Here is an 11,957-nt window from a genome sequence, read left to right as displayed (position 1 = left end):
TAAGCAGTGTGAGCTGACAGCGCTCTGTGGTGATAACCAGGAACCTGTAAACATGGGATTTATAGGCTGTTTCTGTTTGCGCCTAATGAGACACTCACAATTTAATAACAGACATAAAATCGAAATAATAATATTAACAAAAGATTAAGTGCTCCATGCAAAAAAAGCAATAATTTCACAACAATTGACCCCCCCCCCCCCCCACACAAAAAAAAAAGAAAACAAGTGAACGTGTGTGTGTGTGTGTAGCGTCTGGTGCTGTTTGTAAATTTCGACGTGGTCTGCTGCAAAGCTGTGAATATTTTTAAGGCATGCAGACAGAACTTAGAAGTCCTGTTGCATTGGAGTTTTTTTTTTTTTTTTTGGACGTGATTTATGAGTGTTTTCGGGTGCCACGATTTTTCATCACTTCTCCACCTTCAACTCCCAGAGTACACAGAAGAAGAAATAAAATGAGAGGCTGCTCTGATGAGTTACAGTACCTATAGCAAAAACAAATAATGAGGGAAATCAAAGACACTCCGCAGAAAGAGAGAGACACTGAAGTTAAAGTATTTCCAAACCAAAACATCACACTAATATAACAAAGAAAGTATACACTAATATTCAGAAATCTGGTTAATCAGTTTAAGCCCGAACAAAGCAAAACATGTCCATTCAGTGTAGGCTACTCGTCTCCAGTGTTGATCATTTTCAGGCAACCACCTCATTCTGGTGAGCGCCAACAGTTCATGGTACACCAGGAGGAGATGGGCTCAGTTTTCCACATTGAATTGCTCCCCATTTGGAACAGCCATGGGATACCAAATTCACTGTATGCAAGTCTCCTCCATATAATTTTGGTAAATAAAACATCTTTGTTTCACTTTAAATGCGCACAGATTCAGTTATAGCGAATATTTTTTTTTATATTTTTTCTTTTTTTTTTTTCTCTCCACATTTTCCCTCCTGACATGACGATCTCCGAAAAAAAAAAAAAAACTAAAGGCAAAACTGATCTGTTGAACTTTTTTTTTTCCAATGTCTCTTTTCTCTCAGGAAAAACAAAAGCCAAACTTAAATACTGTAAACTCCATAGTCCCTTTCCCTTTTTTCCTCTCCCCCCACGGAAATGCTCGGATTGTTCATGAAAACAGTCACTGCACAGGACTCTGTAGTGTGCGGTGTAGAGGAGGGGTCTCTGCTTGGGAATATACGTCCTCCATATTCGGGTGAGGGACCCCCACTGGTGTCATTCTTTTCTCTTTTTGTCTTCTGTTACAAAACCAAACGCGGACAACCTCTTTTTCCAACTGCAGAGTGCCGGCTAAAGTGCTGATTTCATGAGCAGATGGCTTTGGGCATTTTAAGAAATGATTTTCCAGCGCCCCTTTCACCCCCACTTCAATGGAGGTCCTCTTCTTTCGTTTCCTGCCCTGCGCAGCAATCTTGTCCAAATTGGTGGGACTGCCCGTGTTGGAGTCTGTCTCCTCCAGCCACTTGTTAAGGAGCGGCTTAAGTTTGCACATGTTCTTGAAGCTGAGCTGCAGCGCCTCAAACCTGCAGATAGTGGTTTGAGAAAAGACGTTTCCGTACAGGGTGCCCAAGGCCAAGCCCACGTCCGCCTGCGTAAAGCCCAGTTTGATTCGTCGCTGCTTGAACTGCTTGGCGAACTGCTCCAGGTCGTCGGAGCTGGGCGCGTCCTCGTCCGAGTGGTCCTGGTGGTGGCTGAAAGCCTGCTGGGGTGACTCCATCTGGTTGTCGTGGCTGCCCGAGTCGTCGTGGAGCGGGTCCCGCATGCCATGGTGCAGGGCGCCGGGCTGGGGGCTCAGCATTGCGTTGAGATTTGTGTATCCAGGCTGGGAGTACACCAGTGACTGGTGGCCGTTGGATGCAGGGGACAGCGGGGACAAGTGGTGCGTTGTGGTGGGCGCCCACGAGCCATGGTGGCCACTCTGCGTCTGCTGGTGCACCAGGTGAGATCTGTGGTGGAAGCCGCTGCTCAGGTCCTCCCTGCTCGCCTGCACGCTGGGTTTGTGCTCCTGCTGTCCGATGTGAGTGCCGCTGGACCAGTCGGTGTTGGAGGTGGGCAGCCACTGGTGGTGCGTCAGGCTCATCGGGTGTCCCGTGTTGGTCGCCGCGAGCCCTTGCAAGTACTCGTGGTGCATCATTTTCTGCACCTCTCTGTAGGTCGTCCCCTGATGCATCCTATCCGAATCCGGATGCATGAGCGGGTTAGACGGTAAGGAGTTATTCCTCGGAATATACTGAGCTGTTGTCGCCATGGCTCCGACTTCGAAAACTGACGAGCACTTCGGAGGTCTCCAGGCTTTAGAGCCAAAACGCAACAACCTGCTCTGGGAGGTCTTGGGGAAGAGCGAAGACACGCCTCCCCTCCGCTTGTATTGGCTCCTCTCCGATTCAAGCCCACTGGGGACATATTCAATAGGCGCAGGGTTTCAGAGCATGGCGCAACACATTTTACGCACACGATGGATAGAAACTCCGATCTTACATATGTTGTAGAAAAACATATGTTCTATTTATTAAACGTCTCTTTGAGTTTTTAACTGTGCGCCCCTGATTCCGTGAAACTGCACAGAGATCTTGTCCATCAGATTTCCCCAGGAAGGTGATCGGGGCTGCAGCAGCAGCAGCGGGGTTTGATTAGGTTTCCCCGGGTTAGGATCGGTTGTTTTGCAAATAACCACGTGGGGGAGTACGGAGATCTTTTTGAAGGGTCCCCCCCTCCAACTCACATACATGCACTTACAGACTCACACCCGTACACCTTTATAATAGGTCAGTGATGATTATAGCGCTCCTCATTTTCAATAGATTATGAAGGAGCGATGCTCCGGCTCCTGCAGACACCCACACAACGAGAGCCGTGTAAATAAGCCCGTGTGATGTGTCTGTGAATGTCTGTTGTAAACGTGTGACAAATCTGAAAGCATTCGCTCTATTTCAAAGCCTCCGCGTCTGCCATTTATTTGTATTGTCTCGGTAATTTTCAATGTTGTATGATCTCATCATCACCACCCACTTAGGTACGATAGGCCAAGACACGCTCCATCTCGCTCTTGAACCCCCCCCCCCCCTCCTCCCTTCATCATACACTGCAGGTGACAGAGGTGACATAAATACACATTTTATTCACTCCACTCACTATCTTATTTTGAGATCTCTGAAGTGGACTTTGGCTGGAAGATCATTATAAGTCATAAAACAATGTTTGGATGTAATTCTTAGCCTATATGATGACACCGCATCCCCGCCGCCAAGCTGTGCAGTACAGTTGTTCTGGAAATCCCCAGCCCTGGAAATTTTGATTTAAGCGATTCAAGAAAATAAAATAGGCTATATTCTTATATCATTTACCTCTCGAAGCAATTTACTAAGCAGCAACTTGGAGAGAGAAACCTTGTGTTTCTTCCTCCTGGCTCCTTCCTCACTACCTCTCCCGGTTGATCTGATTATTTTTCCCTTCACGTTTTGTCCCAATAGCAAATTACCAATTCTATGAATTGCAAAGCAGCCTCAGAGACGCTGAGGGGTAGAGAGGAGGGGGGATGCGAAGATTGAAAGGGATCTTTGCAAACACAATCACGTTCTTAAATGGAAATGCGGGGCTTTAAACAAATCTTACATCTCTCCCGTTCCATTCGCCTAAAACTCTGCAATCAGGCACATGTTCCGCTCCTTCTAAAACAGGAGCTTTTTGGAAGGTTTTTCAGGCGCAACAGTCCCATTTTAATCATTTACCTGAAAGCAATGTTTTGCCTTTTTATCTCTGCTGCGTGTTTGTTTGTTGTCATCTTCCCCATGCGACTATTCTCTTTCTATTTACAGGACGACTCAAGTCTACTGTTCATTTTAATCCGGGAGTACATGACTAAAAGGTAAGTTGTCTCCTTTCTGCTGTGGCTGCGTCCTTGCTGTACTCTTGTCTCCGGCGTTAACAATGTGCGCCAGTGCGTGTGTGTGAGTGTGTGTGTGCGTGTGTGTGTTGGGGTGTATGTGTGTGTGTGTGTGTGTGTGTGTGTGTGTGTGCGAGTGGAAAATGTTGTCGGGGTCACAGGTGCTCGTCATCATCTCTTGAAAGGCGTGGTTTTTGTCCACCCATCCTTTATATATTTATTTGGGATGAGTAGGAGACAGTCCTCGCGAGTTATCGTGTCATTTTAGAGCAATTTATTAGCGATGGTCCAGATTTACGATTTATTATGCCATTTTAATAGCAACGGACAATGTTTTATTGACGGTGTTTATGATGCGTTATTTTAAGAAACATGTCTTATAAATTTAGCTGGACTTTGCAAACTCCTTTTAATATCCGTGAAACAATAATTCTCCACATGTTCCTATTATTGTGAAACATGCTGTCATATATTAATGATACAAAAAACTAATATTTTTAATAACTAATCCCATTTTGCGTAATTAATAGTGTAAATAAACGGCAATGGGAATCGGTCGAAATGTAAATGAATACATTAAAATGACACGCATAACAATAACGGACAACGTTCCTTTAACGCGACTCCTTAATGAGAAATCCCAGCCAGGGCATTCCTTATTGTCACAGCCTTTTTTATCTGCGTCCCCAAACTCCTGAGAGATCCCAGTGGCTGCGTGACACCGCTATAAGGGACCGGAGCTGCGCGCAGCAGCCCTCAGTTAATGAAGATGCGTTAACCATTCAGTCATTCTTGTCTCGCAGTCTATAAAAAGCAGTGGTTTCTGCCACACAGACCCAGTCTTGTGCTTTACCATGCAACGAGGAGTTGCTGGAAAAGAAAGATCCAGATGCTTTGGCCCTTTTGTAAAGAATATGGCCTTGTGTGAGCTGAGGTGCATTTTTGCCAGGACGCACGAGGTTTCCATGGTGCGCTCGATGAAAGGGATCTCACAGAACTTGGTGGTGAATGACAGGCCGTACAGGAAAAGGCGGCTCGAAATGAACACGATATGATGGACTTTAAAAACAGAGTGAAAAAAAGGGGGAAGAAATTGTCGAGCGCACTGAGTATGAACCGCAGACATGAGTGTAGAGGAAGTTGAGTGACCTCTTTTATAAGAAATAAGTCTTCTTTGTGTCCCCCTGAAGACACAATTATCCGATTTATTCTTTACTCTTTTTTTTCACAAGTGTCTTTCCTGTGTTGTCCTGGAATAATGTAAGAATTCAAGAACTGGAGGGACATAAAAACTTACACGAAAGCATTTGAACATAGACAGGATGGCCACGAAAGGCAAAGCATCTGCTGACCAAACACAAGGAAAAAGCGTACTCCTGCAGCTATTTTAGGGTTCATTTATTGAGGATTAGGGGTCTTTTCTGTTTGCACCAGTCACGTGTTAATCTCTCCCCAAGCCTACTTAATATGCAGCAGTTATTGTCAAGACGCAGCGCAACCAATAGGACCCCCGACCCTTCAATTAAGCAAGTTCCTCACTTGTTCCCGGACTGACTTAATGTTAGTACAGTAAGAAAAAAACCTAAAAGATGCACAGATGAAAAGGGGAAAAAAACGCATGTAATGAAATATTTTTAATGTATTTTTTAAAATAAAGATTAGACAAAAACAAATTAATTTAAGTGTGATATAATTGAATTAATTCATAATTTTGAAAGACTGAAAAAGGAGTGTTTTCAGAGAGGATTGAGAGACTATGCAGGTTATATTGGTTCCCATCCCATGGTTATGAATAGCGAACATTTAATTTCCAAGTAAAGTTTATATCGCCCCCCCCCCCCCCCCCCCCCCTCAATAAGTGCATCTGAAAAGAAGACATCTACACTCCTAAAACGACCCCGACCTCACATTAGACGTTTAATACAACTTTTCCTCAATTCCAGGGGGAACGTTTCGACCTGCCACAAGCTATGTTTAGATTTTAAAATTCATGTGATGTACCACCTAACTACACCGAGTAGAATAATATCCACCAACTCACTCAATCAGATAATTGTATTTCGTTTCCACTTTTTTTTTTTTTTTTTTTTTTTTGATAGACATGCGTAATAGGCACTAAATATGCAATAGCGGGTGAAAAAAAAAAAAGTCCTGTTTGCCCATCCATTTTGAAGACCAAATCGTCCCGTGCTTTTCAGGTAACTTTTTTCATTTTCTTTTTTTGGCTAATGAACTTGGGCTATTCTGCCAGCATCCCCCTGAGAATGCAGCGAGGAGGAAGAGGAGGAGGAGGAGAGGGAAATGCTTCTCTTGTGGTAAAAGGTGTGAGTTTCTTCCTCTATCTCTAGGCTAATTAGGCGGGGTCTGAACGCGCCAGAATGAATATTCATGAAAAGCACCGGCGCGCAATTAGTAGTGGAGAGAGTTCCCAACTTCAATCCCCAAACAACGCAGCTTGCAGAGGAAAGGGGTACCGGTCCCCCCCTCACTCCACGTGTCTCTGCTTCTGCTTGAGCACTCTTTGAGCCCCTCACTTGTACTCTCAGTTCTTATCAGCCTGTCTCCTGCTCCCCAGTCCAATGCAGCCGCCATGTGATTTGTCTACTTCCCATAAATCCTGGGAATTACAGATAATCCAATTAGATTTGTCAATAACTACTGAAGTGGCTCAAAACCATTATTTTTGTCCTTCTTTGTGTCAGCAGAGCTTCTGTACTTCGTTGACTTCACTTGTGCTGACATGTGAGCAAAATTTCTATTCAACGTTAAAGTGCTCACTCCAGATCCGCCCAAAGTGCCACACAAATGTGGAAACAGACTCTGCACATGCACCCCATCACCTAATGACACAGATCCTCACAACACACACACACACACACACACACACAACATTCATAAGCATCACACCTTCCTGATCCAAATCCTCTGAATTACTAATGGACCCTGGTGCACACATCTTCTCCCGCCGCCTAAAGCCCCAGTCTGCCTGCCTGGTGGGTTATGTGTCATACCAGGGTGAGCCTCAGCCTATGTGCCTGGTTGCCTGTCCATCCGTCCGCCGAGGACCCACAATCCTCTGCTTTGAATTCAAGGTGATTCTTATCCCCGACCCCCTCCTGGCCGAGCGCGTTTGCCTCTTGCCTCCATAAAGACGTGTTTATATATGTATGTATGTGCAGAGGGGAACACGAGGAGGTTTTTCAAGGGTTGGGGGGAGATAAGCAGAGGAATTTGAGGCCGGTGAATATGGATGGGGTCCCTGCTTTTAGAGAGCACCGCTGATAGAGAGGTAAACAGCTCCTGGCCAAGAGAAGCAAGAAGTGGGGAGGTGGAGGAGGAAAGGATTGTGGTTGATGCATGCACTGGCATACATTTGGGGCCTAACTCCATATCCTTCACTTGCTGTCATTCACTCAACATCTCCAAGGACTATCTATCATTATTCCTTCACCTCATTTTGTTGTTAGATTGTTGCATTTTTGCTTTGGACAGTTTTGTGGATTTGGGTGATGAGGTTCCATTATCAATACACAGGAGGTGAGGGTGTTTGCAAACTGGATTTCAGGCTCAGAAGTTGTCTGCCTCACAGTGCTGATGCTGCATTTTTTTAAAAAACAGTGAAATCAGCGGGAGTTCTAAGTTACGGTTGGAGGTGTTTTTTTTTTTCTTTCTTTTTTTCTTTTTGTGCAGCACAGAGGACCGAGAGTCATGGAAACAGTGATCATTGTCATCATCCCCACCAAATATCGTCTGTAGCTCCTACATCACTTATAACATTGAGTTTTCATCTCTCACTTCTCTGCACCGTCCGCTTGTTAAGCTGCCAGATGACAATGTCAGACAATCTTTGCTTTTCTTCCTTTCTCTCTCTGCCTGACAGACCCGTCCAGGCCGAGCCGCTCGCCGATATGAAGGCCGTGACTCCAAACGGACACCGCAGGAGTGAGTCGATGAGTTTGGATGTGTGTTTTTGTGTGTGTGTGTGTGTGTGTGTGTGTGTCGCAATTGCCAGAAAGACTAAACTGCCTTCATAGAACAAATACAAAGGAAAGTCAACTTTATTTCTCATAAATTGACAATCGAGAGGTCTTACCATACAATAGTTCAGTCTACACAAACGTCATAAGATCTGAACACATTTTGAACAGTTCAAATAAATCTCTGCTTTATGGGCTCTTTATGCCTATGAAACTATTTATATCTATATATATATTTGACAGCAGAGAAATAGCAGAAAACAGGAAGAAAACAAATCAGAAATGCAATGTAACTCAGCCACTTTTCATCCTGGGACAGTGTGTTTCACGGTTGGCATCATCACCCCAAAGCCACGGAGGTGCCAAATTTCTTTTAAAAGCTTTTTTTTTTGTTGTTGCAAAATTGAACAGTGAATAAAGTTAACTTTATTTGGTTAAGAGCATCTGTTTTGTTTTTCAGATCCGTCGTCTTCCACAGGTAAGCCCTCTCAGGCCCAGACTGTCCTTTGGGTTAGCTTCTTAGTTTATCCCACTTGATTGCTCTCTTGGCCACGACACAACACAGCTCCTAGCTCACACACACACACACACACACACACACACACACACACACACACACACACACACACACACACACACACACACACACACACACACACACACACACACACACACACACACACACACACACACACACTCCAGACACGCGCACTCCAGAGAACTTCCACACTAAGGCCCCACCGCAAAGTTATTAATGAGCTGTTTAATTTTAATTAGATAGTAATTCATGTTAATGCCTGCTTAATGGAGCCAAATAATTCCCCTCGGTCACTTGGGGTCTTTATGCTTCGTTTACCAACCCCTGCAGTTATTCTCTGGCTTTTGTTTTTATATTACATTTCAAAGTCTGTTTTTTTTTTTGTCAAGCGAGTGAGTGAGTGATGAAACAGTGAAAAACAGGAAACATACGGGGTGACTGAAGCATGTCAATGTGCATATTTGTATGTTAAAGAGTGTTAGAGTGTACCCTCAGACTGGAAGCTATAACCCATATGTTTGACTTCATCTTTACTTCATTTATTTTCACTTTATTTGAAGAATCTGTACGTGTGAAATGTGGACGCGCACACACGCGTGCACGCACGCGCACACACACACACACACACACACACTGACCACAATCCACTACAGTGAACGCCTTGAGTCAGACCAAAAGGAAAGGTCAAACTCGGTATTGAACGCTAAGCAGGGTTAAACCCTCAGGTTGAAGTGCAGGTACCGAGACATTTGTAAGAGCGAGGTTGTGACCTTTTTGGCCAGGCCAGGCCTCAAGGTAAATCGCTCCCACTTCTTGTCACGCGTGCGTCCATCGGTCGCTGTTCGCCATTAGGAGGCATACGTTTGCGAAAGATTCCCAGAAGATTAAAATACCGTTAAGGCCGTGCAGTGGTGACCGTAGCGGCTCGGACCACCACACGTGCGTGCGTGCGTGTGAGGAGGATCGTAGGGGGTCAATGCTGTCGAGTCTGTCTCAGTTCTGTCTGGGTGCCTCGGCTCTAACGGACTAAGCTGAGTAGCTGAATTGAGTTAGTGGCTACAGACAGGCTTTTAATTGTTGATTGACCAGTCTGAGTGCTTCCCGAGCCGGGGTCATTGCAGAGAGCAGACGGGGAGGTCCCCAGGCCCCAGCGGCAATTTCAGCCACATACACCCAAAGCGCCGTGGAGGGGCAGAAAAGAGACGGAGAGGAGGATGGCAGAAAAGGAAGTCGCAACGTCGAGAAGAGAGAGGAATAAGTGGTGAGAGACTTTATAAAGTTGTTGTGCATTCTTCTTCTTCTTCTTCCTTTCTTTTTTTTTTTAAAGCATGAGGCTTGATCTTGGGATTTACAGCGGCCACATGATCCGATCACACGGAAACACGTATTGGCGTTGAGAGCGGCTCCGAGCAGAGGGGGCTTTGACGTCCGCAGATTAGCAAGTTCAATGTTTACTCCTCCACAAAATCTCGGCTCCTTCATCTGTTTGACAATTACAAATTTACTTTGTACCCGTTCCATCCACCTTTTTTTTCTTTTTCTGGCCCATGCACTCCCTCCCCGCCCTCTTTATCCTCTTCTCTCTCACCCCTCCTTCAGCCCTCTTTCCTCTAATTCTGCATGGGGCTACAAAAGCCCATTCTGCTGTTTTTAGTGTGTTAGCTCTTCTCTTCTCTCCTCCCCTCTTCTCCTCTCCTCCTCCTCCTCCTCCTCCTCCTCTTCTCAGCTCACAGCAGGTGCCCGTCCTCGGCTAACATTTGTTATCTCTAATCCTGCAGGTTCGGCGCACAAAAAGAGCGTAGTAAACTCTCTCTCAGACCTAATCCCACCACTCCTTTTTTGATGGCACTCCCCCTCGCCCTCCTCTCCTCTTTTCTCCCTTCACTATCTCTCTTTTAGGCTGCTGGGGGGACACTCCACTTCTCTGATTGCCACATAGCTTTTTATCACCATGGCCTTCAATTTGGGGGGGCAGCTGTTGGTAGTGGGGGTGTCCTTTTTACTCCTGTTCTTTATAGCTCCGATTCCAACTCCCTTTTTCCTTTCTCTCTCCTTTTTGCCTCCCTTTTTTTTTTTTTTGTTGCCCCTTCTACCTCTCTCTCTGTATCATTTACAGTCATTTTCTGGCAATTAAAATGGAGCGCTGCTGCAGGATTTTCGCCTGCAGTGCAACACTACAGTGCTGATGAATAATTCTTCACCCTGCAAACTGGAAAGCTAGCCTTTCTTTCATGTCGGCCCTTTGTTGATTTACCATTAAAACTTACTGCACCGTGCTATGAGAGGAGGGCCCGGCTCTGCGGGAACTGGCAAAAAGCAAAAATGAGGATGAAGCAGATATGTGTACATATGCTTCAGGGTCTTTTTTCTTCACCCTCGAATGAGGAGGTCTCTGACTTACGTATGTGTGTCTTACATATTTATGTTTATAGTTTAGATTTATGGCTTGAGAAGCCTCTTTATTTATGTCCACTGTCTCGTTCTGTACCACTTAGGTTTTATGTTAATTTTTCTTATCAACCCTTTTCATTATGGGGCTTAGCTGCATTGTGTGAGTGATTAGACAGTCATTCATCTCTGTTCTCTCTTGCACTCACACTCACACACACTTTCTCTCTGTATCACACACACAGCGAGCAGTGACTGATGTGTGGATAGACTGCGTGGCGTGCGCCAGCTACAGAGGCGGGGTGGTGTTGGCAGTATGTTAAATGATATGGGTCTGCAGGCCATCCCAGCTCTGGGCCCTTTTCTCTGAGTGTAAAACTCGTTGTATTAAGGAGTATAGCCTAAAACACTTTGTGGTCCAAGAGGACATAGATGAAAGTATGATTAAGGCTTAAAGCAGTAGGAATAAGTGAAGGAAGTAATTTAAATTGGGATAATAAAAAAAAAAATTGTCACTTATTTGGTTTAATTTAATACAATTTATTTGCATTCTATTATTATTATTATTATTATTATTATTATTATTATTATTATTATATACTATTATTATATATTAAGGTGGTTTGTCGACACTGAATATTAGTCGCAAACTGATTAATTACAATTTTTACAACTTAGAGAAAATATGCTGCTGCAGTATGATCATTTCACCACAGGTGGTGCCAAATCTGAAATTTACATTTATTTATTTATTTATTCATTTTTTGCAAAACATCAAGACAATATCAACTGCTTTGAAAAGTATTTTTTGTTCCAACTTCGACCATAAAAATAAAAAATAGTAACTTAACGGGGTAATTTTATTACATTTTTTCCATAATGGAACAATTAAACACACAATTAGCTAATTACTATTTTCTAACAAAAGGTTCAATAATTGTAACAGTAAACACTGTTGATTTGATAACAGTTATTTAATGGATTTTCTGAAATAACCACTGTGTACATGCACCAGAAAGAGAAGATGGCAGTTAGGAGATTGCAGGTATAAAAGTGATTTATTATGTGAATAATTAAAACATTTCTTTAGTTCTGATCCAATCAATGTTGGAACACATACTTAAAAAAAAAGATCCTGTTTATAGTAGTATTGAA

General features: G+C 44.0%; 1 protein-coding gene across 1 annotated transcript; it reads right to left on the bottom strand.

Moving 5' to 3' along the window:
* Positions 1-370: 370 nt before the first annotated feature.
* pou3f1 (POU class 3 homeobox 1) lies at positions 371-2,282 on the bottom strand. The gene has a single exon (XM_080470694.1). It carries the CDS (start codon positions 2,262-2,264, stop codon positions 1,137-1,139), a length of 1,128 nt encoding a protein of 375 aa, XP_080326820.1. The 5' UTR covers positions 2,265-2,282; the 3' UTR covers positions 371-1,136.
* Positions 2,283-11,957: the final 9,675 nt, after the last annotated feature.

Source organism: Lipophrys pholis (genome assembly GCF_963383615.2).
Source record: "Lipophrys pholis genome assembly, chromosome: 9".
NCBI lineage: Eukaryota > Metazoa > Chordata > Actinopteri > Blenniiformes > Blenniidae > Lipophrys > Lipophrys pholis.
The sequence above is the reverse complement of the archived record's forward strand: the minus strand, read 5'-3'. Positions and strand labels throughout refer to the sequence as shown.